This window comes from Centrocercus urophasianus, unplaced genomic scaffold (genome assembly GCF_019232065.1).
Source record: "Centrocercus urophasianus isolate 14NV4802_14NV808 unplaced genomic scaffold, USGS_Curo_1.0 seq_17, whole genome shotgun sequence".
In the NCBI taxonomy this organism is placed as follows: Eukaryota; Metazoa; Chordata; class Aves; order Galliformes; family Phasianidae; genus Centrocercus; species Centrocercus urophasianus.
The window spans coordinates 23,991,287-24,007,012 of NW_024884722.1; the positions used below are offsets into that span (position 1 = coordinate 23,991,287).

The 15,726-nt window shown below is 53.2% G+C and overlaps 1 protein-coding gene across 1 annotated transcript in view; it reads left to right on the forward strand.

Annotated features, from left to right (window-relative positions):
* Positions 1 to 10,694: 10,694 nt before the first annotated feature.
* The window catches only part of UNC5B (unc-5 netrin receptor B), a 30,819-nt gene continuing 25,787 nt past the window's right edge, over positions 10,695 to 15,726 (forward strand). Inside the window, exon 1 of the mRNA XM_042818748.1 lies at positions 10,695 to 10,776. Coding sequence (XP_042674682.1) covers positions 10,695 to 10,776 — 82 coding nt within the window. The remainder of the gene's footprint in view (positions 10,777 to 15,726) is intronic.

Genomic DNA, 15,726 nt, shown 5'->3' on the forward strand with positions numbered 1-15,726 from the left:
TTGTACCGCCACACAGCTGTTTGTGGAAGTGAAATACAATCAATGGATCAGACCAGAAGGCTCCAATTTAATCTCTGCAAACACTGAAGAGTCAGGATTTTCTCTTGTTACTTTTTTTTCAATGCCACCAAAGCCCAAGCCCATCAGGCTCAGACAAAATCTTTGAGCAATTTCCTACCTTTGCACTTTTTATTTGTTTCCTTCTTTATGATGGAGCTCTCTCCTCATCTGGAGGGTCAGTGAATGTCTCCTGTTATCTGCCTCTGACGGAAATGCTGTTCTGCTGGTTGATGAGCAGCATGACCAAAGGTGGCCCATCCATCACCTCATTCACCCAGCCATCCTGCATCCTTTTGCTGATTTCTGCCTTTTCTTCCTCTCGTAACTACGTTATGGCTCTGATCTCCTTAATTCAAGACCAAGAAACCTCCGCTTGTCCCTCTTGCCCTCATCTGCCAAGCTGGGGGATTGACTGGGACTATGCTCTTTGCTCTGAGCACTTCTGAATCTTTCTGGTTCAGTCTGAGTCCAAGGCAACCTGCAGCCAGCTCTGCATTCCAAGGAGGTGCCACTCACCTGCAGGCTGTGCTCTCCAGTATGTGCAGATGCAGAAAAATCTACCACGGAACAGCTGTGAGATGGCCAGTCTTCACAATTCTGTGTTCTTCTTGTTTCTGAGTGTTTTCACCTGTCACAATGAGTTGGCAGTTCTTTTGTTTTCTTTATGACCACCAGTCATGTTGATCTCTCACCATATGTCTTTGGGCCTGAGCACAGTACCCGAAGCTGGTCACAGCACTGGCTTCTTTTATAGTGATTTTACTGATTCAGAGCCTCAAAGAGGCAAAAGTTTACTTTACAGCTGTCTGTAAAGCTTCCCCCATCATTCTTGGGAACTTGGGGTGCCTACATGGGCCCCAGGAATGTTTGGCTTTGCTGCTGTGTGAGGCACAGCACAAGGTCAGCCTGGCATTGCAGACGCTGCTAGGTTACAGAGATAATAATTCATGTCTCTACCAGCAGGTCACATATGAAATTAATGAATGGCTTCTAAAAACTTTGCAGGCTTCCTTTTATTAATATATTTGGGACTCCTCTTTTGCCCAGCAGGTGTCTGGGCACAATTAGGTCATGCTTATCCAACCCAGAAAACACAAAACTTTCCCCATCCCATCACCCCACAGCCATGGCATTATGCTTTTATAGAGGGTGTGGGCAAGATTCTGGGGGGCCTGGGGAGGTTTTGGATGCTGCCAGGCTGGACTGGCTGAGAAGGGAAAAAGCAGCCTGTCCTCTTCTAACGCAAAAGCCCTCCTCTCCTCGAAAGAAATAAAAGCCAGAGTGAAATGAAAGTAAATGCCAGAGGTTTAAGTACCATGCTACCGAGTGTGCTTTAAAGGTTACCTTTCAGGGGGTTGAGGAGAGAGCGAGTGACAGAGAGGGAAGGAGCAGGAGCACTTCCCATTGCAAGGGCCACTCCAGCGCTTAATGGATTTTATACCCCTGTCTGCTTCCTCTGACATTATTAAAACTGTTTTTTCTTAATTTCCCCCCACCCCTTCATCTGGGACAAACTGTCACCATGGCAATACCCAGTGTGAATGTGTATCACCAAATGGGAGCAAGGAGGAAGATTTGGGGTAGTTTCAAAGCAGAAGGGAAGGAGCTGCAGCTGGCGGCACAGGTGTGTGTGCCAGGGGCACAAATTCTTCCAGAACAGGGCTAGGAATTTCCTCTCTGTGCACCACGGCCAGGTGTCAGATGGCCAGAAAGGATGGGTTGAATGAAGAGGGATGCACAGTACCAGAAAGACAAGCCCCTGTAGGCAGGCGCAGGGCTCTGTGCCATGTGCCATGTATGCATATATTTATGTTTGGGGTTAGCTTTGTTTGCCCTCCCCAGCGTGGTACCCCGGAGATGCAAGGCCATGCATGATGCCTGAAGCAATGGCTTAATGCTGAAAGTGCTTGATTAGGACTCTATTGGGTTGGCTGATAATGCCACAACAATGGGGGGGACAAAATGAAAGCAAGACAGAGATGGAGATTTAATTGGATAATTCTCACTGAAGCATCTCTGGCTTAACCAGCCAGAACCCCACCTGCATCTTTCCATTAGTTCTCATGTTAACAAGGTCTGCATTCTATCAGGCGGATGGCGGGGTGTGAGGGGCAATTAGAACTGGCATCACTACTTCCATTCATCCCCAGGAAGCAAAGCACTGCTCTTTAGTGAGCACCTTGAATCGTAGGTACGGATGGCTGTAGAGCTATTGCAAACAGCCTTATTTTGCCTTTTGCCCTGCTTATTTTGCCTTTTGCTACAAGTAATAGCAAGGAGCAGGGTGTTGGGAGCAGAATGGAGCAAACAGGACAACCTAAAGCATCCGGGCTGTTTTACTTTTACCCCATGAATCATCCAAAACAACCTGAATGGATGAATTCCTTTCTCCCAAGGCTGGGCTGAGTATGGGCATTGAGCTGAGTGGTAAAGACCTACAAGAGTCATGGACAAATGCTAAACGTAACACACAGTGATATATATGTGTATCACTAGCAATTTCTGGCATTCTTCCCATCCCAGACAACCTAACCTTCAGTTGGTTGAGCTCTATCCTGCACTGTGAGCAGTGGCTGGTACAAAAGCAGCCAGGCTGTCCTTGGAAGCACCAAGACGTCCCCCAAGTTTCGCTCTGAGTGTTTTATTTATGTCCAAGGCCCTGTGCTGGTCTCTGGGAGGTTTTCAGAGCCCTGCCCTCTGCTCTGACCATCAGCAAACATGTTCTGAAAGATGTCACTCTGCGGGGAAGTGGGGCATAAATGTGTCTGTCTGAAAGGCCGTGGGATCAGGCTGGGGGAAGCAGATGTCGGGGAGGTGGAGGAAGGTCTCAGGTTCTGCCAGCTCCAGCATCAATAACACTCCTAGCAGGGAGCAGAGGCTTGTGGATGAGCTGAACTGAGCCCACCCCTGCCACAGAACCCCTACGCCTGGACGTTTTTCATGTTGGGAGAATCTGAATAAGTGTTGGGAGGTGAGGGCTGTCCTGCCTTGGAGCCGTGGGGTGCTCTTGAGGAGGAGGATGGTGCTGTCTCACCAGCTCCCTGGCTCAGACTGGAAGGGACCTGTAAAATCCCCTGGGTCTCTCAGCCAGACGGAACTTCCAGCCAGATTTCCTAAGGAAACGAAGCCTGCACGGTCATGCTGTCTGCATGTGAGTTCCTGTCTGGCTGCCAGCACCCATTCCATCCTGGCCAAACCTGTGGCCGAATTTTGGGCAGCCTGGAGAGAACTTGAAGTCTGGGAGGGGACAGGTCCCACAAGCCCCGTGCAGACTCTGGTGAGCAGAGGGACCAAATCTATGTCCCGGCAGAGGCACAGCATGGCATCAGGAACACACTGGCATCAGACACCAGAGACTCACCAACACTGCACTGTCTTCACAGGAACCCCATTTCCAAGCATCATCCCCAGCTTGAGGTGACTTTGGCAGTTTGCTGGCTGCAAACCAATGCACCGGAACACCTGCTGCGAGACCCCAGCCCTCTGCCCTGTGCCCTTCCCAGGCCCATCCCCAGCCACTGCTGGCAGGTATATGGCAGGAGGAAGCTCTCTTTGCTTCTGAGCACACCGGAGTCGCTCAGCAGAGGATGTTTGCAGCGCTGGGCAGTGACACACATTGTTAGCGAGGCCAGGCTGAATCAAGAAAAACAAGTGGGATGACACTCAGCGATCAGTAATTCCTCCCCCTCGCTCATAACTCTGTCAGCCCCTTCAGCCGGACTGTCAAAATACGTTTGTCACAGAACAATTCCTACTCTATTTTTTTTTTTTCCTCCCCTTTTTCAGACTCTGGCTGAACTCATCCGTTTGGAACAAAACCCAATATTCATTTCCTCTCTGGGCAGTTTATTTTATTATTGGCTCACCTGCTCCCGAGCTTGAAAAGCTATAAGACTAGCTGGGTCTTCAAAATTAAATTCTGTTGGGGTTTTGGTGTTTTTTTTTTCCTACTCTCACTTATTCCATGGCTGGAGGTTACTGGCAGGGATCTGAAGATGTACTTGGCAAAAGCACTTTCTGTCTGGGATGGGGATGAGCAAAACAGGAAACCTCTGCAAACCAACACCTTTTGAAGGACTCAGGCTGTTCCAAAGCAGGATAGATGCTTCGATGCCACCCCTATCCCCATCCTTCCTGCCTCCAGCACCAGTTACACATGCAGGAACTGTCTGTTTTTTGTGGGAACCCTGTTGAGATGTTGCTGTCTGTCACTGCCACTTGCATCCCAGCAAGCGCTACAGGCGGTGCAGGAGCCAGGAGCTGACTTCATCACTTCTCAGCAGGAAATGGGCTGCCAGCAACTGGTATTCTCACTGACCTCATGCCGTGGGACCTACATCCCATCTCACCTGGAAATGCCAGATGTGAGACAAAGATGCATTCACTAGAAGGTTTGCAGCCTGGATGTGTGCCGCACAGGGAAGTCTGTTCCTTTGGGCCGTGATGCCTTGGTCCTGCAGTGGGACCATATGGGAGGACCCTGAGCATCCCCAGAGCGATGGATGGATCCAGACCTGCCCAGAAGCCATGTGCTGGAACAAGAAAAGTAATCACAGCTGAAAATGAAAGGAAGGGGAAGTGTGAAGCAAACCTGGTGGGTGCCAGACAGACATCCCCCAAGGTGCCTCCCACCCAGCCCTAGGATGGCAGCAATGGCATAGTGGGAGAAGCCAAGGGCATGGTTTAATTCTTTTAGGGGTAGGAGGAAGCAATTTCCTCACTGAGAGCACCTGGAGGGCGCAGCTGATGGATAGGACTCTTCCACCCGCCATGGGCTGAGCACGAAAAGCTCAGGAGGGATTTTTCCTGGGCTGCTCCATTAACACAAACAGACAGCAATGCTAGCTGCTGACACTGGGGTTAATTAAATCCATCTCTCCATCAATTCTTATTCAACTATTATCGATGGTCATTAGATCAGTGACAAAGTGACAAGCAAACCGTAATAGACTCATCTTAACTCTTGTGGTGCTGGAGGAAGATAGGGGGACCAGGTAAATGTATGGGTTGCTCTCAGAGCATCACAGCTCTACTGGAAGCAGTCCCTTTGCTGCCACAGGCCTCCCATAGCTCATGTGGGCACCCACGCTGGTTCAAAGGGTGTCCAGGCACAGTGCCTCCTCACAGGGCTCATCAGTTTGAGAGACTTTTGAGCCATCTTTGCCTTCCTATGGACTTATAACTTGATGGGAAAAGTGCTAATAAGAATTTGGGAAGTGTGTGCTGGCAATTCCTTGTGCCCTCCCACATCCTCCATTCCAGGAGACTCCCAGGAAAAGCTGCCTGGTTCTCTCTCCTCTCAGATAACAACAGAAATGCATACTGAAGTCTGCTAAGGGGCTGCAACATATTTTCATGCCTCCACTGCCACAGCTCTCGAGACAAGGTCCAGCTGCTGCAAGGTGACCCTCAGCTTTCAGGTGGCTTTGCATCTGGCTCCGGAGCAATGCTTGTGCCCTTCTGCTCAGTAAAGCACTTCGGTCTGAAATCCCTTCCCTAGTATATGCTGCCATTATTCTGCAGGGTTCCAAAATCTTCTTGTGCTCCGCAATTAGCTTGGCTTTGCACTGGCTGCTAACACCCTCAGAAGCTGGAAGGTGCATGAGAGCAAGCGAAGGCATCTTTGCAAATTAGAAAGCTGTTCGTTCTGTGGGAAATGTGAATGAGTGAAGCAAAGGACCAGAAAAACAACAGGCAGGGCAAGGCAAAGTGCAGGCCTGTGGATGGCAAAGCGGTCCTGCCACTGTAGAAGTACCTGCTGTGTGCTCAGGTCCCGTCCTTGCTTGGCATTGCAAACCACACGCATCCCTCACTTCTTGCAAAATAATTGCCATTTTCATTTGTGGAGGGAAATAATTACTTCATTCATGACATGAAGTCAATTTTTGTCCTGAACCAGGGGGAGCCCTGGGCTGACAAAAGGAATTTCAGAGCGAGTGAAAACAAGACTGGCATTTGTAGACTGCAATTAAAGGCGAAAACGAGCCAGCGCTGGGGGGTTTCTCCCCTTTCTGTTATTGCACATCGAGTCAGATCGCGCGTAAAATGGGCTGGCTGCTCTGCTCAGAGCCAGCAAGAGGAAAGGTCTACCTTAACTTCGTTAGCTCTACTAATAGCTGACATGCTGCCGTCCAAAGGTGTGCCAAGGGAGTGGGGGCCCTTGGGATGCTCCACCACAGGTGAGGGCAAAATGCTGCTGGGAGCTGGGAGCTCATCATGAGGGCACGAAATCCCAAATGGAATCATAGAGAGGCTCCTTTTGTAGGGCTCGTCTTGCCTAGGGCAGCCCCAGCCAAGCAGGGGGCAGCCAGCCCCGCAGGGATACCCTCGGAGCAAAGGGGAGGACAGGACCCAGCCAGGCCCATTGATGCTGAATTACGTGGAAAAAAGGAAACCAGAGGTGGGGTGTGTGGGGGGGGTGCTCTGTAAACATATCTGTTTTTCACCATCCGCACCAAAATGATTGAAGCTGGTGTCAAGGGTGATATCCAATAGAAAATTGATGAAACATTGATGCTGGGGGATGAATATTTCAGGAGGAGCTGTATACCTCATGCTGCACTCTTCTTCAATCTTTAAGCAGTGCTGGATAACCTTGAGAGGGGTGTTCATAAGTTTGTTTGCAGCGACGAGGGGGTTCAGATGCTGTCTCTGTGCACTGCTTGCAAGAAGTTCCACATCCCCATTGATGGAGCCGCAGGGAAAACCCTTGAGGCTTATACCTGCTGAGCCCTCCTGGTTGCAGGAATGAAACACGGTCAGGGTGGGGACGGGGGGGGGGACGGGGGGGAAGCCAGCAGCACCTGCAGGGTGGAAGCATCCCTCTGGCTCGCAGCTATCCAGAGGGGCAACAACAGTGCCATAGCAGAGATAGGAGCTGCCACTGCATCGTTGCTAGGGGGGAAGCCATTCCAGCAGCCAAGCCTGATCTTATCCAGCTGGTTTCAAAGCAAGGGCAAAGGGACCTGGATTTGGGTTTTTTCCTTGGGATGCATCTAATGCAAGACATCTGCCCAGCAGTGGCTATGCATGGGGACCAGTGCTCCTCAGTGACATTTAAAGATGCCTTGGGCTCTCTGCGTTTGCTGCTCGGAAGATTTGCTTGTTTATTTTGGAAATTAGCAGCGCTTGAGGTATTTTATTTTTAATAAAACCTCCAAGGAAAAGTTGTTTTCCTTTTTTATTTTTTCCTGCATGGAAGCAGCAGCGTTGGGAGGACGCAGTTCAGTGGGCTCTGTTTGTTTTATTTCCAGGGTGGGGAAAGAGAGGAAAGCTTTGTGAGGCGAGAGAGGGTTTTTTCTGTTTGTATTGAGGAGCAGCTTTGATTTGCCATGAACAAACCCACGGCACTGTCGAGGAGGGGAGCGCCCTTCCTGAGCAAGACCTCCTGCCACCTCTGCTCCTCCTTGAGAACAGGTCCCTCTGTGCTTCCCTTGCGTCCCATACCATCCCACAGCTTTTGGGTGGCTGTTTTTTCTTTTTCTATTTTCTCACCTCCTCCATGAGGGAAGCTGCAAACCAGGACCCTGGGGCACTCACGTCGCGACAAGGAGTCTCTTTGCTATCTTTTTTTGAGCTACATTTTTCCTTTTGCAGTGCTCAAACACCATCTGCTGTTTCACACAGTGGCACTTTCACAGGAGGGGGGTCAGTTTTAAGTGTAAATTGCTCCTTAAAGAACATATTGACAGTACCGGGGGCTGAAATCCTGAGGTAGATGCAAAGAGGACCACAGCCTCAGCCCACCAAAACCATCCCCATCCCGAAGATTTTCATTTCTCAGCCTCCCCACAGGAAGAGCATCTCCCCCTCAGCATCCTGCAGCCCCACAGCCAGCTACAAGATCTGCAGTAGCACCTCGCTCTGCATCCCATTAAAGGGGCAGCCCCGTCCCCCGGGGGTCCTCACCTGGGAGCCACCAGCCTGCGCTCAGGCCCCCCCTAACATGGAGCATCTTCAGCCTTCAGCAAAGTACAAGGAAAGCAAATGACGATTTTCTATGTGTTCCTTGGCTTTTCTTTCTGGTTTTTTTTTTTTTTTCTTTCCCTTTTTCTATTTTCTCTCTTATTCACTACTCTTTATTTTTTTTTTTTTGCTGTTCTAGTTTCTCGCTGGCAACAACAGACGTTATGTTTTGACGAGTTAATAAACATCTCCCCCGGGAGTTGGGAGCTCCGGCATGCTCTGCTGCGCTGTGTTTTACCTCTGCCTCACTCACTTTGCAGAGAAAGAGGCATTTTTTTTCCCTGCTCCAAAAACCAGGCGCCTCACATTTCAGCCTCCTCCACCTCTTGCAGGTCTGAACAGCCTCCCGGGAGCTGCTGATGCTCCTGTGTTACCTGCCAGGCTCTGACCTATTGCAAAAGCCCTTTCTGCTGTCCCCACATCCTTTCCCAACCCGAAATTAAATGGCAGTGGATCCCTTAGGACAAACAGACTTAACCCCTAGACCTGCTGTTCTCAGGGTGCCCATCATGATGCACCAACCCAGGGCTGGCTGCTGCCTGAAGGGAAGGATGAAATGACAGCTTGGACATGAAGACGGTGCACGGTCCAGGGAGCCAAGTTGTTGGTTTGAACGTGTAGAACATTATTGCTCGTGAAATATGGATAGTGATTGCACCTTCTGGATAATAAATTATTGAGCTGACAAGCTGGATGGAGACCGTGCAGATAGGGACGATGCTGCCTGCACTGCTCCTGAGCAGGATCTCTGCCTGCAGCTGTGGGAGCAGCAGATCAGAATGTCATCGAGTGCCACCCAGAGAGCAGTCCCAGCTGATAGGGGAATTTCCCCAGCTGGAAGTGTTTCCAACCCAAGCCATGCTGCTGCTCTGTATAGATGATGGGGCATGGCACCTATTTATCTGGGAAGCATGCAGATCGCAGATGGGCATCCCTGGCTGGGGATGGCATTGTGGCCAAGCCTGACACATGCCCCTGTGTAGGTACTCCCTGCTATGATCGCTACACGGTATTGAAAACCCCACGCTCTTCCGGTTTCCTAAACATTATCTGGGTCCCGTTTAGGTTGGAGGTCTCCATAGCATCCCCTGGCAACGAACGTCCATAATCAAATCGTGGGTGGTGTGAAAAAAGCACTGCCTTTTGTTCGTCCCTAAATCTGCTGCCCCATAACTAGATTTGGGCACTTCTTGCTTCTGCACTGGGAGAAATGGGGAATTATCACTGGCCCTGCACCTGCTCCATGGGGCACAGAGCCTCTCCCACCTCACCCCTTGTCCAGTTCAGACCTCCCCTTCTGCCTGTTTGTCACTGGGGTGGCTTTGGAGGAGGGCGGGCAAGAGGGTGACACCGGGCTGTGACCCCATGGGACCATTGGCGATGCCCTGCGGATGCTGGGCAGGATTTCCATCCATCGCCACGGAAGCTCTGGAGTCAGGGGAAGGCGATGCACGGTCCTTAATCGAATCACACGCCAGCGGCACTCATAAAGCTCTGCAAAGCAGAAAGGGCTCGGGAGCCACTCAACCACAAACGCCTCCTCCTCCTCCCAGCACCTCTGCACAGAGCCAGCCTCCCTCTGCGTCTCCTACCTGCAAACAGGCTTCAGGAGCGGGCTGCAACCTGCAGTTATTGGGGTTACCTTGGGGGCCAAGAAACCCCCATCACTCCCATTTTTGGCCACCCCAGCCCACCTATGGTCCAAACTGCAGCTGAAATCTGTGTGGGAAGCGATGCCCAAGTCTGGATCGCAGCCAAAGGGAGCTCTGTCTCACCAGCTGTGCTCTGGGCCTTTCCTCTGCTTGCTGCCCACCTGGTTTCAACGTTGTTCAATGCTTTAATGCCCCTGTCTTGGCCACACCAAGGCTGGGAGTGCTGGGACTTGGGCTAACCACAGGCACCAGGTCACTGGGGGAAAAGTAGGGGCGACGGGCAAACACCCAGGAGGAAAAACAGCCCTTTGCCTTAATGATAGTTTGTCATGTCATATTTTGCTACGGTTGCGAAATAGCGGCCAACTAACCATTCATTTGCATTGCTTTAATCCATATTTTGAATACCAGGCAGCGTCTTAAACACCACCAAGTTTAACCCCCACGCTCTCACTGGGTTCTAAAACACACTCCACACAAAACGCTCACTCTGCTCCTGAGGGGCCCCTCCACGCAGGAACAGCAGTGTCTGATGTTGTGGTGACAGCAGTGGGCACTCTGATCTGTTATGGTCCTCTTCCAGCACATTGCTCTTCCCCATACACACAAGCTGAAGGCAGCCGGGCTAATGAGCTGCTGGCGCTGTCCCAGCAGCAGGACCCCCCTCTCCATCCCTGCAACCACCACCCTACCTCAGGAACAGAGCAGCCGCCTGCCCTAAATCCACCTCTCGGGGTGCCCACGCTGTGCCATCCCCAGCACGCTGCGGGGCTCCCCCTGCTGCCCGCAAACCCCCTCTGCAGGCTGGAACGGGGAGCGGGGGTTGGTTCCGAAAGGGCTGAGCGGAGGCGGCGCGGGGCTGAGGCCGGTCGCAGCTCATCGCAGCTCTCCGTCCGTGGCCACGCCCCCTACCGCGTGGCTCCGCCCCTCGCCCCGCCCCGCCGCCGCGGGCAGCCCGGCAGTGTGGCGAGGCGGGCGGGCAGCAGCGCTGTGCTCCGCTGGGCTCCGCGCTCCGCCATGCCGCCGGCCCGCCGCCTCCTCCTGCTCTTCCTCCTCCTCCTGCTGCCGCTGCACCGTCGCTGGGCGCTGGCCGCCGCAGGTACGGGGCTGGAGGGCTCGGGGTCAGCGGGGAGAAGTTGTCTTTGGGGGGGGGGGGGGGGGACGGACCTTTGGATGTGCTGGCAAAAGTTCGCTGCCGTTTGGCTGGCTCAGCGCTGCGGCTTCGTGGCCGCGGGTTTCGGTTCGTGTTTCCTGTTGGAGCGCTTTGGGGTGGGGGGCATCGGACCCACATAGCTGCACCCCGAGAAGGGAGCGGGGCGGCCGCGGGTTCCTGCGCTCCTACCAGACGATTCTGTTTTCTTCTGTTATTCCGTCGTCTTATTCCATTTCATCCTGCTTTTTCCTTGCCATCCACAAAAACCAAACCGGTCCCGTCTCTGTCCGTGATACGGTGGGCTGTCGCGTCCCCCCGGGTCAGACAGGCAGTCCTTCGGGCAGGGTTTGATGTTGCCTTCTTTCCAACCCGACTGTTGATGGCCGGGGAGCTCAGCGATCTTTTTTTCTTTTTTTTAATTATTATTGTTTTCTATTTTTTCCGCTATGGCTTTTCAAAGTTTCCTGTGCACAACCCAATCTTGTGATTGAGATGCACTTGAAATAAATGCTGCCCTTCCGTCGGCAGTCCCTGCGCAGACAACAAACAGGCATTGCTCCTGCTGCCCTCTCTCGTTAGCACTCCTCTGATCCAGCTCAGCCTTTACTGTATTTATATACACGAATTTGTGTGTGTATATACATATGTATATTTCTATATATACATTCCCCCCTCCCTATAACTCACCAACATCTTCTGAGGTTGGTGGCTCCAGGAGGCTGTCACTGTATAGGATCTATGAGGTTGCAGTCTCTATTCAATCTTGGGAGGAGAGAGGCTGAGAGCGTGCCGCAAGCCTGGGTCTGTCCCATGTGCAGGGCTTGGAAGAAAGGAGGCTGGGAGGGAAGAACAGGTTGAGCCTGCCCGGGTGAGCAGTCTTGGGGGCATGCTGTGGGCATACAAGTGCATTGTCGGGTTTTGGATGGGATGGATATTGCAGACGGTGATGCTGGGATGGGTGCTGGTGGTCCTCTGGGTATGGCTTTTCTGTGCTGGCACCTGGAGAACGTACTGGGGGGATGCAGCTGGTGGTGTGTGTATCGTCCCTGCTGTCCCTAAGAACTGCGATTCCTGCATTGGCACCGTGGGCAGGTGATGGCGGGCTGCCCAAGGACCTCTGCTCAGGTCCGGGCCTGGAGTGCAGAAAGAGGTTTTGCAGTGTTGTCTCCTTATCCCTTGGCTTTTCCATTATATTCCCTTGGCTTTTCCATTACAGAGGCTCCTTCCCTTCACCCCATCCCTTTGGGTTTGCAGTTTGAGAGCCAAATTCCTGTCCTTGCTCAGAGCCGCCTCCATGGGGACACTCGAATTGCTCATGGGGTCCTTTGGATCCCATCGGCCCTGGTCTCTGCTTTGCCTCCCTGTGGTTTGCTGTCATTTGCCTTGTGCAAGGCACTTTGCTTGTGAGCCAGCTGACAGCCCCTGCACTACAGGCACTGGGCAGGGTGCATCCTGAGGTGCCGTGTGGGATCCTCCCCCCAGAGCTTTTACCCATACAGCACCATGGGAGTGGGGAGCCAGTGGCATCAGGGTGACATCAAGCTGGAAAAACAAAGTGTGAGCTGCAGCAGGGATGCATCAGTGCTGCAAAATGCACAGCATGCAGGGAGAGCCCCCAAAAAGTTGCTCCGGTGTCGCACCCGGCGAGAGAAGCTGAAGGCAGCTGCCTCTCACGTCGAAATCTCTCCTGAAGGGCGCTTAGCATGGCTCAAACGGGGCCTTTTGGAACGCGGCTGTATAGCTGCTGTGCACTGGCATCGCACCGCCGAGGTGCTGCCGTGCCTTGCCGTGCCGGGTGGGAGCGAGCCGAGCAGCAGCCCCGCGCTGTGCCGGGCCCTGACTCACGTCGCAGGAATGCGTCGGGCTGGCGGCCCCGGAGCCGCTCCTCGGCTGCGCTCATCCCAACCCCGGGGCTGAGCTGGGGCCGCGGGGGAGTAAGGCCCCCCGGCTGTTGGTTTATGCTTCTTTTAATCTGGGGGCGCCTTTGGGAAGGGCAGCTCCCCGCCTCCCCCTCTTCCATCAGCTCGAGCTCTTCGGGTGCTGGAAACCCCCTTCCCAGAAAGCAGAGCCCTTCCCCGAGCCCGGAGGTGCGGGATTTGGGGCTGCCCTAAACGCTTCCTTGGGATTTGTGCGGATAAAGGGCTGCTGAGGAGGAAGAGCACGAGCAAGGCTTGCCTCCGACGGATGGGGCTGGGATAATCCCCCCGGCATTTGGCAAGTGAATGTTTTGAGCCAGTTAGCTTCTGTTGCGCTTTGCCTGTTTTAAGGGAAAACTGTGATGTTATTTATTTAGTTATTTTCCTGCCCTGGAGATGGAGGACAGAGAGTTGAGACACTTATTAAAGAGTAATGTACCGAGTTATGCAAGAAGCAGAAATGCAGCGAGGTAGTGAAGGGACCCAGAAGCTTTCCTCCATCCTCCTGGCGAAAGCAGAGCACTGGGGCAGCAGCTCTGGGAGGTGCTGTGGCTTCTGCTGTGGTGTAAGGAATGAGGACTGCCCCAGTTTTCAGGCTGGGAGGGGGAGGGAAGGGGGCTTGGCTGCCCTCCTGCCTGCAAGCATCCTCCTGATCCCTACCAAACTCTCCTCCATTCGGACACGAAGTCAGTTCATGGCATCTCCTGTGCTAGCAGGGTTCTGCTGGTATGGTCACCCTTCCTCACCCCATTCCCCTTCTTCCCAAGTCCAAAGCTGAGGGATTGTTTCCCTTTGAGAAAGCATGGAAAATCCCATTTAGTGACATTGAACATGCACTAAACCTGCGCTGGGCTGCCTTTGTGGGGCAGCGACCACCGCGGGAGGAGAGGCAAAGTCCTTGAGGGTTTCCAGTGGGCTTTGGGTAGTGACCTTGGCCTTTATGGATGAAGAGAGCAAACACACCAGTGTTGGGAGCACCCAGGTGGGTGTCCTGGGCTGGGGTGTGCATGCTCCCAGTAGGTGCTGTGGGCGGTGATGAAAGGACTGCATGGCGTGGGAGCTTTCCTAGGGCAGCAGGCGGGAGCCGGCAGCTCCTCGGGACAGGTTTAAAGAGGGGAAGGGCCACGCCTGGGCTGGGCTTGGGTGTTCTGTGGCCTCCAGCCGCGATGCTTTTCCAGGTTTGCTGACGTGAGCATATCCAGCCCACAGCCTCCGTCCCATCTGTAACAGCACAGCCCTTCTCTGGGGCCAAGCAGCCCAAGGGTGCTGTGTTCAAAGGGCACAGGGCTTCTCCTTTCCCCATGTGTAACTTGGGAGAAAAATGCATTCAAACATAGTGAAGGAGTAGCAATCCCCTGTGGAGACCTGCTCCTGGATGCTGACACATTGCTCCTGTGCTGGAGTATTGCTGGGGAACTTTCTTCTTTTTGAACAAAGCAAGCTGGAAAGCTGTTTGTTTTGCTGCACGCACGAAGGATTTCTGAGCACTGAGGGCTGTGCTCAGTGCTGTGATGGCCTAAGGACCCAGCAGCAGGCTTAGGGTGTCTCAGCTGTGTCCTCCATCTCTCTCTGAGGACCGGATGGCCGTGTTGCAACATGCACAGACTCACTTCAGAAACAGCTTAGGGCAGCGGTCACAGTGGATGTATATACAGCAAGGTACAGAGGCGCAGATTTCAGGCCCTAGCATTTATACAACAGCAGAAAAAAACCACGGCTGGCTCAGCCCAAAGCTGGAAAAGCGAGCTCCAAAGCTGGAAGCAGGGCTGGGCTGCTTCTCTCGGAGCGGTGACTAACAGGGGTTTTTCAAACAAACGCTGGGATAAACTGGTTATGCAAAGCGGGGGGAATCGGGCAGGTTTCTCGGAGTCTGCAGCAAAAGCAGCGAGAGCGGGGCGTGCTGGGGCCGGTCCTGCCTGCTGGGGAATCCCACGCGTGGCCACACAGATCCGGGGGCTGGTGGTCGGGCATTGGGAAATGCCAGTGACCCCACAAAATAGACAGAAGATGTATTATTTTTGCAAGCGGGCCACTTGCCCCTGACGCCCACCCTTGGAGCGTCTTATGGGTGATACCCACGGGACTGGCTGCTCTGCTTGTCCCTGCTGGCACAGGGCTTGGGAGTGGGATGGATTTTTGGGGAAGGGCTCAGGCTAGGGAGAGCCTACAGGAGAGAATGCAAAACATATGTCTCTGCCAGGGTCAGATTGCATGCCTAAAAGAGCATGGAACAAAAGGAGTCAGCATCGCACAGATCAGGTCCTACAGCCCAGTTTGGTGCAAGAGGACATGGGGAGGGACCCAGAGAACACCCAGATGGGCTGCGAGACCAGGGCTCCTGGGAACCAGCAGTGCTGGAGCTGGGAGGGAGATCCTCCAGGTTACACTGCTTTCGTAGCTCTGCACGTTGCTGGGGGTGGAGGAAGGAAGGGTCCAGCTGTCCCCTCCCCATATCAGTGGGAGGAAAAGGGATCACTACAGCAGCTCCCAACTGAAATCCTATGGAAAAAAACTCGCCTAAGCTCCTGCTGGATCCCTGCCTCACCAAGGGCTGCTTGCTGTGGGAGCAGGGCAGTGAAAGCACCAATCTTAGCAGGGAAATTGCAACCCCAAATCCTCCACTTTGCTGAAAATATCAAGGTTTTGACCAAAAAGCTTTAATTTCCATCATGCTTTGCTGCCAGAACTCAGCCTCCTCTAACGCCAGCTCTGGGAACTCACAGAAAGTGCCCTTAGGAAGGATCTAAACCCATGGGGCAAGCAGTGAACCCTTTTGACTGGGGGGGGGGGGGGGGGGGGTGCTCTCCCTTTGCACATACTGAAGGCACGGAGACAACTCCTGGCACTCTCCAGAGCTGTGTGCAACCTGTCAGCTTGGGAACCATCTGCTCAGCCCCCGGGGACCACCGTGTGGGATGGGATGACAGCGGGGAGCCAGTGCTTCAACCCCAACAAATGGGTACAGCATCCTCATGGCCAA